A 21,914-nucleotide genomic window follows, 5' to 3' on the forward strand; every position below is an offset into this window, starting at 1 on the left:
ACAACAAAGGCGCGAAAAAGGTGAATATACAAGATTAATTACATTTAGCCTAAATCAAATTCGTGAAATATTTTTATCATTGTTTTTTAAGCGTAAAAAATTGGCATTAAATATTTTGCTCCAAATTAGCTTGCTAGAAGTTTCTAATAGAAAAATGTTTAATAATGTTGAAAAATGAATGAATCAGATCAAGAGTATATTCAGGAAAAGATGGATGGATTTTTGGACGATGAATACCTGATCAAAAGCATTAAAAGATTTCTACGGGTTCATATTACGAGGACTTTAAGAAAAAAAGATAATATAAGATTTAATCTACTAGAGGATGAAAATATCGCGATATTATTCAAACTAATACATGAATTTTTAGATTTCTATGAAATTAATAATACTTGCAAGATGTTGGAGGAGGAATGCGCTGACATTTTTCAAATGAATATAAAAGGATTTGACGATAGGCTAAGTGAATTAGGAATTTTAAATGATGGTTCAGAATGCAATACAAAAATTGAAACTCTACTACAAAATAAATTGATTTCTAGAGAAAAACGCGAAATTGATGAAGTTACAAATACAGTATTAATTGAGGCGAGTAATTGTATTGAATCTTTACAGGATGAGATTAAGACACTACATAATGTTTACTTTGAGCAGGTAAACGCAGCCAGAGAAGTCATGGAAAGGAAAGTATCAAATATAGAGAAATTGTATCTAGAATCCATATCTAGAAATGATTAATGCGGCAATAAATAGCCATTTAATGCATGAAAATTATTTATATAATATAAAAATATTCATTTAATGTTTGTTTATAGGCTGGCAAATATTACCATAAAAAATATTTTCTCAATTTAGATGCAATTTCATTTGTTTTAACATTTAGCTTTACGTAGACAGGGAGATAATTAAGTATTAGTAACTAAATTTTTTTTTTTAAATCTATTAATAAATTAGCTCATGCTACTAATTAAAATTTTAAAAATTAATATCAATTCAAAATTTAACCATATTTACCCGCCCAACAATTCAATTCCAATGTTTTCTTGATTTTTTGGACTTCAGATATTTTCCTTCCGCTTGAAATTTTTTCGTTCTCACTTGATTCAGCTTCTATGTTAGACCCAATCACATCATCATCAAAAATGTAATATTCAAAGAAAATGTAGTAAACTCCACTATTCCTAATTAACCTTCCTTGTAAATCAAAGATATTGATAGCATAAACTAGAACAACAATAATCGGGAAAAAAAATATATTAAAATCTTTCCCAAAAATATCCAGAAGATGCTGAATTTGTTTTCCATAAAATTTTCCAAATTCTGTTTCCTCAATTTTAAGTATTGAGAGATAGTGAAAACATAAAGCGGTTGAGAGTTTGCATAAAAACTGTGAGAAAAAAACTATACAAGGCCCATCTGTGTGCTTATTAAAATATATCCCATATTTCTTTGGGATTTTGAAATAAAACAATCCCCAGTATGTACATACATAAACATAAATAAGCAAAAACTGGCAAATAAAATAAACTAAAATAAATTTTATGTATTTGTTCATATATTTTATTTGCGAGCAAATCCTTATTATATGTGAATATAGGGAAATATTCAAATTTGGAAAATACATAGTTGCTTCTGCAACAATAATTCCAATACTAGTAACTAATGAAAATGTATAAAGGAATTGGCTTAAGTGCTTGTTCTTAACCGTCAACATTTTCTCGAATAAATAATATCCTATGCTTATAATCATTTCTTTTTTTTTTATTCTGAGATTATTAGTTGGCAGAAGTGCTCCATCCATTGCTTTATCATTTGTAATCAAGTTATTACTTACGGCTGATACAATGCTATCATTTCCCAAGTTATCGTTGGAAATATGCATTGGTAAAGTTTTTCTTGATGAAAATATTAACGGACTGTTCTCGCTTTTATCACAAAGATCTGTTTCAACACTAACCATTAAATTTTCTAATTTCCAAGAATTTGATAATGTTGATTCCCATAGATAATATATACGTTTTTGCTCGGCAATTAATAATTTTAACTCACGATTAATAGTTATCAAATTTTCAATCGTTAGGATGTTTTTTTCAGGTAAGTTCATTAATTCTATTTTGTTCGAGGGGTATATTTCTTTTAAATAGTTGTTGTTATCGATTAATGCAGCTTTACTCTCATTAATGACTTTGATCATTTTACCAATTGTAATCTTTGTGTATTCATCACTAGAAATACTGTATAAGTAATTCAATTTATCATTCAATTTCTTTATTTCATGGTGATTTATCGCCTTCCAGTCTTCCAAGTTGTGTAGTATTGTATAATATCTATTTAAATTTCTAATAATATCATTTTTATTTACTAATTTACGAGAATTTTTTATTTTAGTTGGAATAGCAACTAATCCGAATCCCCATAAAAATGTTATTTGAGCCATCCCCCAAAAATGTGCAACGGCAATACACATTGACGAAATTGAAAACTTGGAATTATGCAAATTAAAAACTGTAAGATATAATATTGATGATATAGCAATTAGTACGATTTGAGTAATCCAATGATTTTTGTTTCTTTCAAGACTTGTTTTTAGTTTTTTATTATGGTCGAAATCACCTGATAACTCATATTCCAGAAGAATAGGAAAAATCACCCAACATAAGATAAATAACACAAAATATGCTAATTTCCAAAAAATTTTTACAATGGTAAAATAATCATTGTTTTTATAGCCTAATAGTGAACCTGCAACATCAAAAGGTAAGATTATTATTGGAGAAATACTTATCAAGGCACCCAAATAACAAGGTATTATGGTAAATGTACTTATATCATCTGAAGCGATTTCATCTATGCACTTCCATAGAAAAAAACTCAAAGTTAAAGATCCAAGAGTCCCAACGAGAGCTACTAGCATAGAGAGATCATATATTTGGCATAAATTTATAGATACTTTATTATTAAAATAATCAAATAATGTCGCTCTCCAATAAAAAAAAAAAATCAATTTTATGTTCCGAAGCTGTTTTCCCGCAATAAATGACATTTTCATGTAATATTTATTTTTAACAAAAACTGTGGGTATATGCAATTATTAGTTGAAAGAAATATTAATTACGCGGTATTGGGCCTGCTCATAAAAGAATTACTTTTTAAGACTAATTTATAGAGAATTTTAAAAAAAGAAGTATATATCTATATCTATATATATATATATATATATATATTTATATATATATATATATAGATATAAAAATATTTATAAGGTAGAAAACAATATTTTCACTCACTACGCTCATTAATACGAAAATAACTTTTAGTTCCAAATATTTATGAATGAAGAACTTAAAAATATTGATTCATGGAGAGGCTCCGTTACAGGAGCAACTCTGAGAATAAATGAACAAAGAAGGGAAAAAAATGCGGCTTCTTTTTTTAGAACGGAAATTTTTAATTTACTTATTGTTCAGATAAGTATGATTTCAATAATGTGCATATTCATATTCATAGGAGTTTCCTTGCATGTAGTTAAGCTTAAAAAAATACATGCAGACGAATATATATCACATTTCAACTTAGATAATTATACAAGCAATATTTTAATGGAAAATCTGAAATCAATAGAGAAATCTATGGGTCAAATTTCGTTTTTTAGAGTATTGAGAAATAATTTGGATTTATCAATACCGATCAAAAACAACAAAGATGGTAACATTATTTTTTGTGGTGGAACTCACAGACGTAGTACGAATTGGTCTGAAGAAGTAATGAATATTACGAAAAGGACTATCGAAATAGCGTTAGGTAACAGAGTTCTGATCGAATTTAAAAGAGGTTTGGTGTTTGCGATAAACACAATCGATGCTGGGAGTGATAATATTGGTGTTAATCAAGATCATCTTAATCAGCTGAATAATAGCTCAATGTTATTTAAATTATTCCTGGCATCTAGTGGATATGTATCTCCTTGCTACATGTTTGGAAAAAGATTATATTCTTATATTTTGGGGAAAAATTCTGGATTTTTGGGGTATTTGATGGTTACATTACCCTGGTTCTTTTCAATACTATCACCTCAACCAATGTTACTGGTGCATTTTCCGAGACTTATAATTTACTTTTTAATCGCAATGCACAGGGTTATTTTTCTTCATATGATTATTAATATTGCAGAGAAAAAATTATTCTCTTTCGACTTCTCAGATCATATTGTATTGTATGCAATGTATATATTAATTATTTCTATCGAATGGTGTGCTGTAGGCTATAATATCAAAAACAAACTTGTTGTTTCTTGTATCAGAGGATATTGCTTATCATTACTAGCAATAATTTCATATAGCAGTTTTTTCACTGCACTTTATTTTCACTTCCCTCTTGAAACGCTCGCTGGATTTATTATTGCATTTTTTGGCCTTTTTGGAATTTTTTGGATTCTTATTTTTTTAGAGTATATTGACTTAACTAAAATAGGGCTTAATAAATAGTATCGTTAGATAATTGGAATTACAATTCTTAGTTTAGATATTAAATTTATTCAAGAACAAATATTATTCTAAATTATTGGAGAGTGAACATTCAAATTATTCCTTGGTTTGTAAATGAAAATCTAATCAGTTACTTCTATTTTTTGTTGATTTTTCTATACATTTTGACTAAGAGGCAGTTTTATTAGGGCGGTCATATTCGCATTTAATTAACAGCGATAACACTTTTTGGGCTAAAATACTACATGGCGTTGAAAAAAAAATTATGGATTCTAACAGTATAAATATCATAAAGAAAGTTTTAGAGGAAAGTGAAAATATTATTGACGAAGAAATTAGAGCGATTGATAGCATTCAAAACGATGAGAATGAGCTTAATCGTTTAAGAGAAAAAAGAATTAAAGAATTGAAAAAAGAGTTCGAAAAAAAAAGAAGATTTATACAATTTGGTCATGGAAGGTATGACTTCATTTCTGATGAAAAAGAGTTCTTTGATACAATAAAAAACAGCGAAAATGTAATTTGTCATTTTTCCAGGCCATCCACCCTGAGATGTGAAATTTTTGATCATCATTTGGAAATTATTTCTAAAAAACACCTAGAGGCAAAGTTTATTAAGATCAATGCGGAAAAATCACATTTCGTTTGTAATAATTTAAATATTAGCATTTTACCGACTATTGCACTGATTAAAAATTCGAAACTTATACACAAAATTGTTGGATTTGAGGAACTTTCGTCAAGAGATGACTTTACAACAACTCAACTTGAGGAGTTGTTAGTTAGAAGAAATATGATACAAGAACCATAAATTCTTGTAAGGTTGATCATAGAATAATATGGACAAGTATTAAAATATTACATAGATATACTTAGATTCTCAGTAAAAAACTTGATCTCCAGTGAACGCCTATCTACTTCACTTTCTTAACGCTAGTATCATTAATTTACTTATTCAAACCATTTAGGCGCCTTCCGCCTTCCCCCCTTTTAGACGAATATTACAAAATATATTGAAAATTTACCCTAAGATCAATACTTGAGAACAAAATATATACAGCAATACATTATCTTCGTATTACTTCATTTATTTATAAAACATGAATGTTGCAATGGATGAATATGGAAGCCCTTTTATTATATTAAGAGAGCAAGAGCAGAAGCAACGTCTAAAGGGGATCGATGCGTATAAATCGAATATTTTGGCAGCTAAGTCCGTCGCTGACATATTGAGAACAAGTTTGGGGCCTAAGGGAATGGATAAGATAGTGGTGAGCCCCGATGGTGAAATTGTAGTTACTAATGATGGTGCGACCATTATGGAAAAAATGAATATTAATAACGAATGCGGAAAACTGTTGGTGGAATTATCTAAATCACAAGATGCAGAGATAGGTGATGGAACAACAGGAGTTGTGATATTAGCTGGTGCTTTGCTAGAGCGATCAGTTGAATTACTTGAGAAAGGGATTCACCCAATCAGAATTGCGAATGGTTTTGAGTATGCCTGCTCAATAGCATTAAAGAAACTTGAAGAAATATCCATAAAGAATGGAAAATTTTCGGATATTGAAAGCGATCTTCTATTTAATTCTGCAATGACAGCATTAGGGTCTAAAGTTGTTAGCAGTCAACAGGAGCATTTTGCAAAAATGGCAATAGATGCAGTATTAGCAGTTGCTGATTTAGAGAGAAGAGATGTAAACTTTGATTTAATTAATATTCAAGGAAAGCCTGGTGGCAGATTAGAAGAAAGTTGTGTAGTTCATGGCATTGTTCTGGATAAGGAGATGAGTCATCCTCAAATGAGCAAGAAGATTGAAAATGCAAAGATAGCTCTTCTAACTTGTCCATTTGAACCTCCCAAGCCAAAAACTAAACATAAAATTGATATAAAGAACTCTGCTGATTTTGATGTTTTATTTGAAACTGAGCAAAAGTACTTTACAGAAATGATAGACAAGGTAGCTTCATCTGGTGCCAATATGGTTGTTTGTCAATGGGGATTTGATGATGAGGCAAACCATATGCTTTCTCAGCGTGGGCTTCCATCAATTAGATGGGTTGGTGGAGTTGAGATTGAATTACTTGCTATCGCAACAGGAGCTCATATAGTACCAAGGTTTGAAGATCTAGCAGAAAATAAACTTGGAAGCGCTGCATTAGTTAAGGAAGTAACATCTGGAACTGAGAAGGATAAACTAATATTTATTGAAGGATGTAGTAAGTCTAAAGCTGTTACCGTATTAATTAGAGGAGGAAATCAAATGGTTGTAGATGAAGCAAAACGATGTATTTACGATGCATTATGCGTTGTAAGAAACTTAATAAGGGACAGTCGAGTGGTTCCAGGAGGAGGTGCTTCTGAAATAGCATCAAGTATTGCAGTGCAAAGGGCAGTAGAATCTGTCTCGTCTATTGAGCAATTTGCGGTAGAAGCGTTTGCGGATGCTTTACTTTCACTACCCCATGCGCTAGCGGATAATTGTGGTTTAGACTCTATTTCATTAGTTGGCGAAGCAAAGCAAAAGCAAATTTCGCGAGACAACCCTAATTATGGAATAGATTGCGAGAAACTATGTATAGGGAATATGGAAGAAATAAAGGTATTCGAATCTTTAGCATCGAAACAACATCAACTTGCATTAGCAACACAAGCTGTTAAGATGATACTAAAGATCGACGATGTAATTAAACCAAATGAGCTTTTTTAATGCTAAATACTTTGATCGAGTTAAAAAAAGTTTACTTTTAAATTTGGGTGAATGAAATTCTTACGCACTCAATTTACACTAAATGATAGTTCTATATTGATTGAAATTACGTAATCAAGAGAAGAATATTCAATCTAACAGCATAGGGCTTGCACCCATTTTTAATTTCACGAATTGTAATTTCCCTATGGTATTTGTATTTGCATGCTATGCATCATTTAAGTTCTGTTTATTATTAACATGCGCGTTCCCGCCTCTTAGATGTACACATAACCCGCTATAAATGGTGGCATGCCAGTCAATTCCAGATACCGTTTAGTCTAATGAAGAGTGTATTCTTGAGAAATATACTATTTCAGATTCTGATTAATCAATTCTAATTGGGATTATGCAGTGAGTAATTTGGCACTTAGATCTTCCTCTATTTTTGGTAACTGAGTAGCATCTAAATTACTTAATCAGATATATTATATTTTTGTAATTTCAAGGACTTGGTGTACGTAAAATGGAAAGCTTAAGGGATAACTTCTCTGCAAATATCAGCCCTGGCTTTGCTTCTAATACTTCTTTGTTTCAGAGAAGAAATTCGTCGGAGCTTGTGCGCAGGCAACTATATAAAACGAAAATGTGTGCATTTTATAATGTTGGAAAATGTACAAGAGGGAACCTATGTGCATTTGCTCATTCCGTTCAAGAACTAAGGCCCCTCCCAGACCTTAGGTTTACGCGTCTTTGTGAACTAACTAAGCGAGGTGATGTCTGCCGCGATGTGAACTGTACATTTGCCCATAGCCTAAATGATTTGAGAACCACAGAGATTCCGCCAACCCCTCTATCAGAATTTAATATTATGAGATCTAATGAAAACACTGCGTTAATTAGAAAGCTAGGCTCAACAAGTGAATCCAAGTCGAAGTTCAGAGCTGGAGAATCAATTAAAGACCCCTTTTTGAGCAAAAGTGAAGGGGAAGATATTTTTATTTCAAGTACAGATACAACTCCCCAAAGTTTTAGGCCACAATTAAGAAATACAGAATATGAAGTTTCGTGTCAGTGGCGGAAGATAGATAATATCATATCACAAAATATTGGTGGCATTCGTAGCGGAATATTTTCTTATTTGAACGAACCAGAAACTTCTCAAATGGATAATTGGGCTTACAACGAAGAGTTTGGAGGTAGATTTCCCCCAGATATTTCAACTCACTCTGAAACCTCTTGTAAGTTCGTAAATCACAGCGATTTTCAAGAACCTCCAAACTATTTTTCTTCGAAGTGTTTACTAGCAAGAGGAATACCAGACTGGGACTTTATTGGTAATGATGATAAAATATCAACATTTCAATGCGATATTTTGAATATTATCGGTGAAGGGAACCACCATTCAGAAGATATTTGTTCAATTGAAAAAGGGGCACTTCATATAATTAATTAAAGTATTGCAGTATTTAACAACGCTTATACTTGGATAATTATATCTAACGTTTCCAGCATTATTTTGAGATAATTTCATTTAGAGATTTTGAATTTTTCAATAGCAGCGAACAGAATTTATTCGAGTTCACTTTTAACTTCTAATTCTCACTGTTTTGATTTTATGTTTACGCAACTTATGAAGAGTTAAATATGAAGTTATGTTGTGCATATAAACTTAAGTCACATTGATGTCTATCGATGTCCACGATGTCCAACTGTTGCGAAATTATTTAATATGTATCTTCATATTCTGAAGTGCTTAAAATGGATATTAATTTACGAGATTACAATAAGTGGAATGAAACTGGGCTAATAAAGATGCCATCTTTGTAATTCATTACAATACTTAGCTGATTATCAGTTTTTGGTATAAGAGGCAGCTCTATTACCAAATAAACGCTGTTTTCTTACGGGAATAAGGTTTGCAAAGATGAACCACTAATTTTTTTATTATTATAGTCATTATGTGTAACTTTATTTATATTCCCGATAAATTTTGCGAATAGATAATCAACTAAAATTATTCATAGTGTTCTAAAGATTTGTAAACTAACTCTCATCTCTAAATTAGCTCTAAATTTATGACAAATTCATATGTAATTGCATCTATCAGAAAATATAACTCTATTTTTATAAAACATTTAGTTTGCTTTCTGGTCCTACGAATTATTTGTTCCCCAAAATTCTAATCGTTTGATTGTCTTAAATCGAGACTTTTCGAATCTAATTTTACATTATTCAGTTATCAAAGAATAGAAGTTATCAAAAATATTTCTTTTAATACTTGATCATAAAATTGCTTTATTTAAATAATAACTTATATATAACTAAATAAGTTCTACCTAAATATATTTTTGCAAACATTTTTTAGAAAATTGAAAATAGAATAAAATTTTCAACTTGAATAATACTTCAACGAACCAATTAAAATTACATTAATGAAAATTTTAGGTATAATTAACATATTATCTGGATTAATTTACAAACAATAACAATTTAAATGCAAGTTCAATTTATTCAATGTAGTTTGTTAATTCGTTTTCAAATTATTCTTGTTTTCTTAATGCATTTTTTAATTCAAATAAAGGTGAAATTTAATTGTTCAAATATTCAAAAATTTGCTTCAAATCTCAAATTTAATGTTAATGCTCAAAAGTTTTACAAAATTCGATTTAAAACTTTGATAGAAACTATTTAATACTCTAAATAAAGTTACACCGACTAGAAAGCTGCAGTATGGTAATTAAAAAACAAAATAATTTGAATTAAAGATTAAAATCAATTGTTATTAAAAGGAAGAAACACAATATTAAAGAAAAGATTTAATTAATAAATTCTAGGCTCATAAAAATTAATTAAAGAATTCGTTTGCAAAAAAGAAAATTTAAATCATTATACAATCTTGAAGTTTTAATAAAAGCAAGGAAATAATACTAGAGGAAATCTGTTTGTACCCATTATTTCTTTAATATTGTTAGAAAATCCTTTATCAAATTGATTTAGCAGAGCTTTACCTTCATTAAGACTTTTTCTAGAAAACAAGTTTTGGTGATATTCAATAGTTGACTGGTTTGTTACCAGCAGATAAATATGAAAAAAAAGTAATGCACCAGTACCTAAAGAAAAAGAAATAGAAAGCACTGATGAAAAAAGCAAACCTTGGAAAGTAATGTTATCATAAAGTAACGCGTCGCTGTAATAGTTCATTCCAGATAAAGATGAAAGCAATATAATGATCATCGGAACTGAAAATACTGAGATCAAAAAACAGCTTAAAAACGACCAAATCAAAAATAAAATAAAATATTTGCGATTATAAAGACCAACGCACTGACCTATCCATGGGCAGTGATGATCCATATTTAAAATACATTTATTGCAAATTGAGCAATGATGAGTTCTCGGATGTTTTATCGCATTGCATTTAGAACAATTATTCGTGTAATTTTTGTCTTGATTAATAAATAAATTATTTTTATGATCAACTTTAAAGTATTCTTCTGATAAAAAATGATCTTCAGTTTGAGGATTGTGTTCTGAAATATTTGAACTATATTCAAATTTGTTTGTACAAATATTTCTGCTTTCTAAAAATAGAAGCTCGCCACTTTCAATATCAAATTCAGATAATCCATTTCTTGAGTTATCTTGTTTGTTGATAGGTTTTGAGAACCCAGGGCAAACAATAAGGCACAAGATATAGTTGTATATAAGATTTAGAGTAAAAAAAAGCAATGCCAATCTTGTAAACATGAGAATTATTGAATTCTTAATAATGAAAGGAAAAATAAAAAATGTGCCACTTGTATACAAGAATGATATTGCAAAAAATACAAAAGCTATTAGGAAATGGCCAAGAAATTTCGCAAAGCATTCAAAACAATTTATGGTAATATCCATGCACTTTCCAAACTTATTCATAGTAAAAAGTAGTTCTCATTTCAACTCGACTAAAAAAAAATTTAGAATGCAAGAGCAGTTCCAACATTCAAAAAGGTATGTTAGACATCGAAGATCAACATTTGAAGAAAAATCGAAGAATCATTTAGGGCCGGAAAATTCTAAATAAATTATTAGGAATTACCGCGAAAAGCGAAGGCGCAAAAAATGCAATCCACAAAAATATTTGTCTAAAGGATAGGTTAACTCGTATTTAGTTATATGTAACAAATCAATGAATCACACAGCAAAGATTCTAAATTGGCCATTTAATTTGTTAAAATAAGCTAAATTACGTTGGTATTCGTTCTATAGGATTGAAACACAAATGTAGATCTATGCGTAATTATGTGTATAGGATGGACGTGTAAATATGTCTAATGCATGTAAATAGTTGTGTTGAATAAATCATTTTACAGTCTGGAAATTAGTGAGAACTTCTTTTAAAATATTATTCAGAATGTTTCAATTGAGATCTGGACCTTCCACGAGTAGAGGGGCTTCAGAATTCGGCACCCCGAATGCATTTTCATACAGGAATAATCAAGTTCCGCAGTATACGCAAAGGGCTAATCCATTAATGTGCTGTAACCCTCCTCAGATTAATAGTATACCAATAAATCAAGCGCCTCCTAGCAGAATGATAAGCGCAGCTGGCCTAAATGTGCAGTCTGTAAATGCGCCTTCGAGACTAGTAACAGGTGCGAGTATTACACCAGCCGCAATCGTTGCTGCTCCGGAAAGGCAAGTCACTGAGCCGTTGCAACACAAACAGACTTTTATTTACGGAGGATCAGAAACCATGGAGCCAGAGGATTGTGGTTGGTTGGAACCAATCAGACTGAAAGTTCATGCGATGGAAGTTCAACAATATATTAACCCAAGTAATCCAGATGCTACACCGCCTTTTATTTATAATATTGACCATTTAATGGAATGCGTAGAGATACCGGAAAATTGGGCACCAGAGTCAGTCACAGGGGTTGCTGCTTTAACATTTGAGAATCTAAATACAAATCCTCCAGTAATTCAACATCCTCTGAGACTTGAATCTGACGGCTCAAAAAATGGAACAAATAATCCATACATACAACCCATAAAATATCACGTCGAAAGAATCAAAGATAAAGATAGCCCAGAAAAGTTAGAAAAAATAATCGAATCAGAGCAAAGTGCCTCACCTTCAGAAGGTAAGAAGGATAGCGAGGCTGTCACTTTTAATTCGAATTTCTTCTCTGCAATTTTCAGCAAAATTAAAAATGGAGTGAAGCTAACCTCGGATAAACATATAAATGAAAGCAAAGAGGAAAATTTCGAGAAGAATGAGCTTGAAGTCGAAGCTGTGGAAAATGACACCTCGGATATGAAGCAAGATTCTACTCTTGAACAGAATTAGCTCTAAGACCAATTGCGTTTTTTAACCTTGAATTCAAACAAAACTTGTCCTTTTGTATAGTCCATGGTAGTAGGAAAAATTAAATAGAGTTAAGTAATCATTTACAAATTATTTTAATCGAATGCTAAATTAGTTTTTTAAATATCAATGCAATAATAATTGAAACTGAGATGAAAACTAACGTGGCCAATGTTATTCTACAACAGAAGGTGGTGTTACTATTTGTGCCAATTACTTCTTGAACTTTCCTGTTCAGGTTGGAAATATCGGTCGTCGCAAATTCTGTAATATCCTTAATTTCTTCAATGTTTATGTTGTGTGCTTTAGCCTCGCAACCAAGTTGCCCTGCTTTATCTGCGATTCTCAACGCCATATTTCCTACTTCTTTTATATCATTATCTATTCTTTCACTTTCTAAATTCCACTCGTTAATTTTGTTCCTATCTGAGTTGGTAATCGCCTTTTGTTCGAATTTGTTTGCTGAAACAGATTTGAGCAAGAAGTCATTTAGAGTTGTTGAGTGAATAATTTCTGAGCATGGATTGATAAATAATTTATTAAGTCTTGATTGGGTGATTAGAATAAATTCTTGTTCGTAATTTTCAATTTCTAGATATTGATTATCCTTTTTAGCCAACCTATTGATATGCAAACTAGATGAATATTTATTGTAAATTCTTCTCAATTCCTGAATTTCGATTTTCATCTGATTAATTAAATCTTCCAGTTTAATTTTTATCAACAACTTTTGGTGGCTTGCATTGTTTTCAAGATTATCTAAAATTGTGCTAGCTGTGTTATACAATTCAAATAACTTAATTTTGTGTCTTGAATATTCCTGTTCAATGCTAGAAGCCTCGTCGATTTTCACATTAGACTCACATAAAAGTTGAATATCCCTAGTACACTTTAAAAGGTCTTCAATTTCATTAAAACCCTTTGTATACTTCCAGTTCATATTAAATTGAGTAAATTTAGCCTAATTATCTAACATAATTGACTATAACGATAAATGTGGATTAATATTTACTTGAACAATAAAATTGATTAATAAATTATAATTAGAGGCTTTTTGTTCAAACTCCTACAAAGGCCCAAATGAAGATTATTCAACTCTTGATAGCAACTAATAACTATATATTTAGCGTTTTTATTTCAGAGAAATATTCACTATGGTAGTCCAGATTGTTTTCTGGGGTATTCACTCTAGTTGAAGCGCCAGAAGAAAATTCGCTTTCATACTGATGTAGTTTTACACGCCACTCTCTATAAAGGTTGTCAAACTCTCTTTTTGTTAGCCTTGTGTCACATTTCGGAGTTCTGGGGTCTTCAGATGATCTTTCTTCTATTGGAACCTTATTTATATAATTCTTGTACTCAGGTAGGCTTTTCCCAATAGCGATCTGTTTTAACCGAGAAATCATTCTCGATGTCAAGGGTTCTTCAGATGCTTTTAATTCTGGATTCTGACGCACAAAATCATTTTTATAGCTACCATACTTTATTAATTCAGTAGATGGGAGTTTCTCAAGAAGAGATGTCAAATCAGAAAATGAGAAAAATCCTTTGTTTGGTGGCGACTCAACCTCATTATAAATATCAAAGTTTTTGGAATCCAAAGTGGAAAAAGAGTTTTTGAACTGTATACATTTAGTGGTTAAGTTCGAATTCCTTATTTCACTCTCTTTTGACTCAAGTTTGGGCAAATTGGGATGAACTTCTAATGCCGATATAAAACTTTTTTCTCTGACTATCTTTCCTATTAGCAATAGTATCGATATTTCATACACTCTGTGTGATGACATTGAATTGCAGAATAATAGGGTTTTGCCGTCAAAATTGATCATAAAATGATTTATGCCACAAATCAGCAATACAGTTATTTCTCATACAAAACCACGATCAGTATCCCGGCGGCATAAACATTGATACCTGTAATGAAACTAAAACAAAAAAATTCAACAAATTACAATTAGTCAAATTATAGAATGAAATACACTAGATATTCGATGAACTATTTAGTTTTAAATACACTAAGTTTACCTAGCTTCATATTGAATCATCTTTCTCGTTCTTTTCTTATATAAAATCCTGCATCCACAAGTTCGGCATCTAACTGCTGCGCCATGAGATAACAAACTAACATCGACGCCGCATTCTGAATTAATGAAATTATTCAATATTATAACTTTATACAAAACTTACCACCACAAATATATGTAACCGGTTCAACCATGCCTTTATTTATATTAACTCCACTGCTATCCATAATCAAGGCTGTTTTGTTTTCTACAGAATTCATTCTATCGAAATTACTTTTTGAAGATTTTAAAAAACTTATCAACACAATGTTTTGAACTCCCAAAACTCTAACTCGCTGATATGTAGAAAGCCAAGTAAGCAAGTTCTAGTTAAAATTATCTAATTAGAACATTTTTAGTTGGGTACCTGCGGGGGAAAACAGACAGTGTTGTACATACCGCAAAGACACGAACGTTATTTTTTTTTATAATAATTTCAAATAAATTTAAGACGTGACATTCAATACAAAAAACTGATTGTATCCATTTACAAGCCACTAATTCTTTTTGTTTGCTTTGCATTTTCCTGAAAAAAAACAAAACTTTTTTTCTCCTCTTACTCAATGGCCACCATTGAAATGGATTCCGTTGAAGGATTTCAACTAAAGCATGGCTCATTGATTGGCGGTGCAAGGAAAGGCTGCTTATGTTTATCTCTCAGACTTGCAGTTTTTGTACAAGGTCTACTCAACATTATCTTATTGTCTCTAGCAGCATCTGTATTATTCTCAATTCCTATTGGTTTATTGGGTTCTGATCAAGAAGAAGTTGTATCTTTATCGGGAAATTCACATTTTGGAATTCTACATAGATTTGGTGTACATGCTTTTAATATAATGAACAATTATCTACCTCGCGACTTATTACTCATCATTACTGAACTAATACGTTTTTTAAGAAGTTCACAGATGGAAGGGAAGTTTGTAACACTTATATTGGATGTATCTATATTATCATCTTTAGTTTCCATTTTCGGAGTTTTTAGTAAATCGATGGGATTAGTCAAGTTTTCTATCTTTGCGTTTTTAATTTCTCAAGCACTTACTGTATTTGGAATATTTTATGCCCCCACGCTGGGAAAATTATACAATCTTAAGGTTTTATCAAATCCGGTTGTATTACTTTCTATTCTGATCTTAGTTATGTTTTACACAATGTGGTATTCTCACTTGTTATATTCATACTATAAGGTCTTAAGAGCTGGCGGAAGTGGTGGTGAGTATTTATCTTACAGAGAGATTATTGACCGCAGAAATTTCCTACGATGGAAGACATGGAAGGAAAGAGAGCTTGAGAGGGGATCTCCGTACAACCCTTCTTTTTCAAGAAGCTCAGAGAAGGATAGATTACTCAAGTAATCGTCTTGCACAATAAAAATCTTTCCTTAAATAGCTTTATATTTCCAGAATAAGTTTAGAACATTAAAAATAAATTATGGTTTGACTTTATCGACAGTTTAGTCATTGTTGTAAGCTCATATTTATCCTTATTCTATTTTTTTCCACTTTAATTAAGTTTGTTTTGAGAAGTGATTCTCACTCAATTTTAACTCATTTATTTCCATGTGACTATTGGTGTCTATCCATTGGTTCTTTAATATTTTTAAGTTTGCATTTCTATGTTATTTCTTCTTCCCCTCCCCCCTTCCCCCCTCCGAACTTTTTCTCTATTAGTTGTAATTTACAATGGGTTATAAACACCTTGCTTCTGATGATTGTGAAAATACCACTGAAGTTAATAGCAGCATAATTAAAGAAGTCCAACTGCCTTGCCAATCACTTGAGAACCATTTTTCATCTATCCCTTTAACCTGTCTAAATTTAGAAGAAAAGCTTGAAGAAAGGACCATTAAAAAAATAAAAGCGAGAGAAAAGATTTATACGGTAAAAATAGTCGTTGATAGGCATGTTGGGACAGACTGGGTAAATTCGAAAATTATGAGTAACTTAATCCCATCTAAGGATTGCATAGAGTCTCAAATTGCAGTCATTTTGAGTAGCTGCAACTTGAATGCAATTACCTTAAGGAAGCTATATGCTATTCTTTCAATATGCTTTAATATTAACTTGTTAAATATCGATATTCAAAATGTCTACCAAATAATAAAAGAAAACTTATTAAAACTGAGGAAGACTGATAAACAAGAAATTAAAAAGATCAAAAGAGTTCGTGACAAGAAAAAAACTCAAGTAAAAAATTTAACTAAATTCATAGATGGTGAAAGTACTGTCTCAATAAAATCTTGTGCATTGAAAATTAAACAATATTGTGAAGAAAACAACCTGATTGATCCATCAAATACGAAAATGTTTATACTTGATCAAAATCTGAAAGACATATTTCCAGGAAAGGATTCAATTAGTAAAAATATTAACGACATTCAAAACCTACTCAAGATTTCAAATATAGAAGTAGAGAACGAATTTTCAAACTTTCCTGAGCAGAAAACAAATGAATACAACGGTCTCAAACTTTAATTGTTAAAAATAAATATGCAATTCCTTAAAAATTAAACTAGAATTGAATTAGAAATGAACAATTCGTGATATAGACAAGACTTTACAGTTACTAATATTTATTAATTTATCTAATTTTATTGGCAGATCTTCTGAAGTTTATCAATCTGCTTTTTTGAAAAATTTGTCGCGAAATTTTGAAGATTATTGGGGCCGGTTTGCGCAATAAGTAGTTTAATTCTAGAATTTAGTGAATCATTAGACATCGAAGTACCATAAATATCAATAAATATTGCCAAAATTCTGGGAAAATTCTCTAAGTTCTGACCCAAAATATGCGGATTTTTTGAATCCACTAAATTCATCAATGCTGTATGAGAGTTTTGTGCTTCATCTGTATCATATTTTATAGGTAATAACGAAATCCAAAGATTCACTATTTCATTAACATTGTTAATAGATCCCTGATGATGAACAATAATATTACTTAAGACACTTATACAATTATCCTTTGCAAGGTTAAACGATTTGCCTTTGGTTTTACTCTGCAATCTTAATAACAATACCTGGAGTGCATCATTTAATACACCAGAGAACTGTTCCAGCTTCGCAGCTTGGGCTAATGAATATGCGCAATTCTGTTGAATACTTGCAATAGGGTCGTTGATGCCCTCCAAAATATGCTGTATCCATGGTAGACAATGTTGGTAGGCTGTTGGACATAAATATTGGAAAACATCTGCTGAAAGATGGAAACCCAGTACCCTATCCTCTACATTATTATGAACTTTAACTATATGTTGGGAAATCAACTGAATAGTAATGTTCCCCACTCTTTCCCAATAGATGCTTGGATAGTATTTCATCAAAACACCAAGAATTCCTAAAATATTTAGTCTAAGCTCCTGTTCCTGTTCTTTTTCCTCTTCAATGCAACGTTTATCATCATCGTCATCAACATCCAATTTTACTTGTATCTCGTTTTCACTTGTGGATCTTTCATCAAGCTTTCTCCTTCTAACAAAACTTTGTTGTAACATATCAAAGCATCTAGATGCAATTATTGCCACTTGTTCATTATTTAATATATTATTACCGAATGAATCTAAACATTCTTGCACGCCATTAATTACAATGACTTGACTATCAATAGTGCCAGTTCTACATTCCTCATCCATAACAGATAAAAACAGTGTAATAAGTTCATTCATTATCTGAGAAAATTGTGTCCTTAAACTAGAATCTCTTTCCGCTAATTCACGCATAATCTTCAATAAACCACTTAACACCTCATACGTTTTTTCCTTGATCTCATCAGATAATGAAAATCTTATGAGAGGATGGATTACCTTTATTGTGCCTGCAACATATTCGTGGTAACTTGGCCCAAGAACTTCAATAAAAGTATTAAGAATGTCTAATGAAGATTCCATATCTAGCACCAATGAAGTTCTCATTCCAATAAAATCATGTGCAGAAAGCATTCCAAGTGAACCACCATCACTCTTCTCAACTTCATCTGAAGATGAATCGTTAGAGCCTAGTAATTTAGTGGCCAAACTGTCTTCCCGTGTTTCCAATATATTAAAGATTCCTGGTAATAGATGAGGCAAATATGGAACAAAATCTTGCTTCATTATACGGCACATTCTCTGTAAAGCTTCCTGTAAATACTCTTTTAATGGATCGTCTCCTTTTAGACCGCTACCAAGTAGTTGAAGAAATACCAACATTATTTCTTGAGCATCATTCTTGAAAATAGAATAATCTATTGAAAATCCAATTATTGTAATGCACTCAATACACTTTCCCTTAAGGGTTCTGAGTTGAGGGGAGGCCTCATTCATAGTTTTCTTGAGGTATGGAATAACTGTGGAATAATAAGGAGTGAAATCGTTTTCAATCACACCAGCAATGACCGCTACCATTGTGATACACTGTTCCCTTACAATTCTAGGTGGTTGGGGATGCTTATGTAATATTCCTAACAGCTTCTCCATTAGTGGACGTACATAGGGTTGTAGGTCCTCAGCAACAACCTCTTCAGTGAAATTGATTAATGCGGATAGAGCGTGTGAGGAAACTTTGCTAATTGGATCATCTATTGCCTGGATCAATTGCGGAATTACAGAAGTGTGGAATGCTTCCTGAATAAAAGGGGAGTGGTCCAATGAAATCTGTCCAATTGTCTGGCAACAAGCATACCTGACACGAGGAAATTGATCTTGTAAAAATCCCAGCACCCTAGAAATAATTTGTCCAATTCTATCATGGTAATTGTCATCATCCTCTGGAATATATTCGATAGTCTGTGCAATTGCCATGATCGCCGCATATCTATACTTCCATGGATGGGCAGAGGTCTCCTGCATATAAATCGTTACAAACTGATAAAATACGGGAATAAAAGAATCTGCGTCGAGTGCTCTTGCAAGCCTATCTAGACCCTCTTCCCCAATAGGATACAGACAGTCATCATCATCAATATCTGATTCCAAATCATTCTCTTCTTGTTCCGGACTAATTTCCGACCAATTTGGGTCATCATCAAACTCCAGCATAAAACTTAATAAGGTTGAAACCATATCGTTAACAAAAGAAGGATGTTTAATGCACATCATTGGACGGGTTTCAACGATACAAAGTAAACACTCCATTGCAGCTTGTCTTATATCCGCGGATAATTGTACGTTCTTTGCAATGTTCAAAATCTGTGGGAAAAAAATGGAGAAATGTTGACGGTAAAATGCTGGTTCAGATTCTGAAATTGTAGTTAAGCGATATAGGACATCAATAACCAAAGCATGCTGAGCAGATATTAAATTCTGAAGCGTTTCTAAGATGGATGGTATAAGTGGGACCAATGGTGACCAATTTTTTTTTTCGTTAGACTCAACAATAGATGAAATAAGTCCAATAGCTTCAAATCTGATTTCTACATCAGGAAACTGCAAAGCTGTATTAATTGTAGAAACTATGTTATCTCTGTGAGAAGTAACCACATCATCTAAAACTGGCATTATTTCCCCAATAATTCTAAACGCATGGCGTGCAGGAATAGAAACAGATTCTGGAGCGTTAGTTGCACCCGAATAATTCTGCAGGTTCGATATTAACCTGAATAAAAATGGAAGTAAATCTGGCCATTTTCCACATGGAAATAACTCCATTGCAATAAGGGATACAGTATCACTTAAATTTAAGGAAACTACATTTACTTGTTCAGTTTCGAGACACTTCAATAATGTTGCAAGGCAAATGGTTTGGTTTTCAGCAGAAACCTTATTCCAAATGCAATTATCCGGAGTAAGAACAAACTCTCTAAAAACATTCCTTAATGATATGGCTGCTTGTACTCTATATTGTGAATTGGGTTGTTGTTGTAGAATTCCTAGGGTTAATTGCAGAAATGTATTTGGATCAGATTGCTTTAAATTGTTAAATTGTGTCTCTGATTCCTGTCTTATAGAGCCATCAGATGATGAGAAACCTTCGTATAGTTTACATAAGGTGTCCATTTTGCAAAATATTCTCGTTATATATATATATTTAAATAAATAAATACCTCGAGTCAAAAACTCAAATTCAAAATGCAAGCTGTAAACAGGCTATGTGTAAGCAGCAATGTAAATTCATATATGCTCTATAAGGTTGAGAAAATGTTATTGAGTTAATTATGGTAGAAAGAATGATTACAATTTAGCAAATTATTTATTTTTGCGCAAGGTAAAGTGTAAATTAGGTATTCGCGCATATAGACTTATTCTATTATTAAAATAGTCATTAACTGATTATATCGAGACGCCGTATTATTCTCGTAATAGGCGCTTACAAGCTACTTTGCGTTTTTCATCTTGAATTAACAATTTAAGTGAATACGATCTAATTTTCAATCAGCAATGGGCTGCTTATAAGTTAAGGTTTTATACTAGACAAATGATCTTCAAAGTCGCTTAGACTGTAGTATTCTAGGTCTCTTGTTAGTTTTTTTGTTTCAGCTTCTGCGGAATCTTCAATGAACGTGTGTAGCAGTAATTGTTTATTTCTAAGTAAAAACACGTTCATGCTTTCTTTGAATGATGTTTTTTTCCCATTAAATGTGACAAGTATAGAGTTTTTGTTGTTTGCCAGCAGTTTCTCTGAGATAATGTCGAGATGTGTATTTGATCCTTCGGAATTAAGATATTTTTCATCACAAAACCCGAAATAAAAACCAACAATCTCAAGTTTAGCAGATTTATTAAAACGATTTAGTACATCACAATGCCCCTGAGCATATTGCATGCCAAGAGTAACCATAAGTGGGAGTTTTGGCCCATGTGTAAGTGGAAATGAATCAGCAATAATCAAATCATTTTGCGAATTTAAATAACCTATTAATACTCCATCAATAAAACCCAGTGGATATTTCATTGAGTGCGAAAGAATTTTCCTGTAAGAAGCCTGATTAAATTCTATCTTCATTTTAAAATCTTTCTTTTAAAAACAAATCGCGGCATACGGTTTAGATTAAAATGATTAATGTAATTTTTGTACTATTCAATTTGAAAATTTTTTCTATTTAAATTTAAATTTATTTTATATTTCTGACAGGTAAAAATTTATTTATTCTTACTCTCGATTTATATTTACAGCAGTTAATCTTTCGTAACTTTGGCCCAAAACTTATTTCATGTTAAACCGCGCTTTTGAAAAATTTAACAATTTTCATTATTTTTGAGAGCCTATGTTTCTGGCATGAATCGTTATTGTGGTACAAGCTTCTGAAAGTAGATAATAGTTATTAATAAGTAGACGGAAGTGGATAAAATTTGACACCATACTAAATTTTTGTAATTTATAGTGAAAATTGACCTTTTTTAAGTGAA

The 21,914-nt window shown here is 31.5% G+C and overlaps 14 protein-coding genes across 14 annotated transcripts; 8 read left to right on the forward strand and 6 right to left on the reverse strand.

Annotated features, from left to right (window-relative positions):
- Window positions 1-174: 174 nt before the first annotated feature.
- On the forward strand, window positions 175-738 carry ELE39_001202 (uncharacterized protein; the record flags this gene model as incomplete). Its single annotated transcript, XM_067344241.1, has 1 exon — window positions 175-738. The coding sequence occupies one exon, from the start codon at window positions 175-177 to the stop codon at window positions 736-738; it is 564 nt and encodes a 187-aa protein (XP_067200279.1).
- A 262-nt stretch (window positions 739-1,000) lies between these two features.
- ELE39_001203 (eukaryote specific membrane s signal peptide plus 8 transmembrane domain) lies at window positions 1,001-2,914 on the reverse strand (the record flags this gene model as incomplete). The annotated part of the gene is made up of 1 exon (XM_067344242.1): window positions 1,001-2,914. The coding sequence occupies one exon, from the start codon at window positions 2,912-2,914 to the stop codon at window positions 1,001-1,003; it is 1,914 nt and encodes a 637-aa protein (XP_067200280.1).
- A 415-nt stretch (window positions 2,915-3,329) lies between these two features.
- Window positions 3,330-4,484, forward strand: ELE39_001204 (inositol phospholipid synthesis Scs3p; the record flags this gene model as incomplete). The annotated part of the gene is made up of 1 exon (XM_067344243.1): window positions 3,330-4,484. One exon carries the CDS (start codon window positions 3,330-3,332, stop codon window positions 4,482-4,484), a length of 1,155 nt encoding a protein of 384 aa, XP_067200281.1.
- A 265-nt stretch (window positions 4,485-4,749) lies between these two features.
- Window positions 4,750-5,295, forward strand: ELE39_001205 (thioredoxin fold related to phosducin; the record flags this gene model as incomplete). The annotated part of the gene is made up of 1 exon (XM_067344244.1): window positions 4,750-5,295. The coding sequence occupies one exon, from the start codon at window positions 4,750-4,752 to the stop codon at window positions 5,293-5,295; it is 546 nt and encodes a 181-aa protein (XP_067200282.1).
- Window positions 5,296-5,584: 289 nt separating this feature from the next.
- On the forward strand, window positions 5,585-7,198 carry ELE39_001207 (T complex chaperonin; the record flags this gene model as incomplete). The annotated part of the gene is made up of 1 exon (XM_067344246.1): window positions 5,585-7,198. One exon carries the CDS (start codon window positions 5,585-5,587, stop codon window positions 7,196-7,198), a length of 1,614 nt encoding a protein of 537 aa, XP_067200284.1.
- A 505-nt stretch (window positions 7,199-7,703) lies between these two features.
- ELE39_001208 (zinc finger protein) lies at window positions 7,704-8,633 on the forward strand (the record flags this gene model as incomplete). Its single annotated transcript, XM_067344247.1, has 1 exon — window positions 7,704-8,633. The coding sequence occupies one exon, from the start codon at window positions 7,704-7,706 to the stop codon at window positions 8,631-8,633; it is 930 nt and encodes a 309-aa protein (XP_067200285.1).
- A 1,451-nt stretch (window positions 8,634-10,084) lies between these two features.
- Window positions 10,085-11,095, reverse strand: ELE39_001209 (DHHC family palmitoyltransferase; the record flags this gene model as incomplete). Its single annotated transcript, XM_067344248.1, has 1 exon — window positions 10,085-11,095. The coding sequence occupies one exon, from the start codon at window positions 11,093-11,095 to the stop codon at window positions 10,085-10,087; it is 1,011 nt and encodes a 336-aa protein (XP_067200286.1).
- Window positions 11,096-11,573: 478 nt separating this feature from the next.
- Window positions 11,574-12,509, forward strand: ELE39_001210 (uncharacterized protein; the record flags this gene model as incomplete). Its single annotated transcript, XM_067344249.1, has 1 exon — window positions 11,574-12,509. The coding sequence occupies one exon, from the start codon at window positions 11,574-11,576 to the stop codon at window positions 12,507-12,509; it is 936 nt and encodes a 311-aa protein (XP_067200287.1).
- A 124-nt stretch (window positions 12,510-12,633) lies between these two features.
- Window positions 12,634-13,467, reverse strand: ELE39_001211 (uncharacterized protein; the record flags this gene model as incomplete). Its single annotated transcript, XM_067344250.1, has 1 exon — window positions 12,634-13,467. One exon carries the CDS (start codon window positions 13,465-13,467, stop codon window positions 12,634-12,636), a length of 834 nt encoding a protein of 277 aa, XP_067200288.1.
- Window positions 13,468-13,642: 175 nt separating this feature from the next.
- Window positions 13,643-14,811, reverse strand: ELE39_001212 (SLBP family of RNA binding; the record flags this gene model as incomplete). The annotated part of the gene is made up of 3 exons (XM_067344251.1): window positions 13,643-14,300; window positions 14,553-14,667; window positions 14,715-14,811. 3 exons carry the CDS (start codon window positions 14,809-14,811, stop codon window positions 13,643-13,645), a joined length of 870 nt encoding a protein of 289 aa, XP_067200289.1.
- A 342-nt stretch (window positions 14,812-15,153) lies between these two features.
- On the forward strand, window positions 15,154-15,948 carry ELE39_001213 (uncharacterized protein; the record flags this gene model as incomplete). The annotated part of the gene is made up of 1 exon (XM_067344252.1): window positions 15,154-15,948. One exon carries the CDS (start codon window positions 15,154-15,156, stop codon window positions 15,946-15,948), a length of 795 nt encoding a protein of 264 aa, XP_067200290.1.
- Window positions 15,949-16,275: 327 nt separating this feature from the next.
- Window positions 16,276-17,067, forward strand: ELE39_001214 (SWIB domain; the record flags this gene model as incomplete). Its single annotated transcript, XM_067344253.1, has 1 exon — window positions 16,276-17,067. The coding sequence occupies one exon, from the start codon at window positions 16,276-16,278 to the stop codon at window positions 17,065-17,067; it is 792 nt and encodes a 263-aa protein (XP_067200291.1).
- Window positions 17,068-17,183: 116 nt separating this feature from the next.
- Window positions 17,184-20,564, reverse strand: ELE39_001215 (importin karyopherin (Arm repeats); the record flags this gene model as incomplete). Its single annotated transcript, XM_067344254.1, has 1 exon — window positions 17,184-20,564. One exon carries the CDS (start codon window positions 20,562-20,564, stop codon window positions 17,184-17,186), a length of 3,381 nt encoding a protein of 1,126 aa, XP_067200292.1.
- A 397-nt stretch (window positions 20,565-20,961) lies between these two features.
- On the reverse strand, window positions 20,962-21,510 carry ELE39_001216 (JAB domain containing; the record flags this gene model as incomplete). Its single annotated transcript, XM_067344255.1, has 1 exon — window positions 20,962-21,510. The coding sequence occupies one exon, from the start codon at window positions 21,508-21,510 to the stop codon at window positions 20,962-20,964; it is 549 nt and encodes a 182-aa protein (XP_067200293.1).
- Window positions 21,511-21,914: the final 404 nt, after the last annotated feature.

Source organism: Cryptosporidium sp. chipmunk genotype I, assembly GCF_004936735.1.
Source record: "Cryptosporidium sp. chipmunk genotype I strain 37763 chromosome Unknown contig_17, whole genome shotgun sequence".
Lineage (NCBI taxonomy): Eukaryota > Apicomplexa > Conoidasida > Eucoccidiorida > Cryptosporidiidae > Cryptosporidium > Cryptosporidium sp. chipmunk genotype I.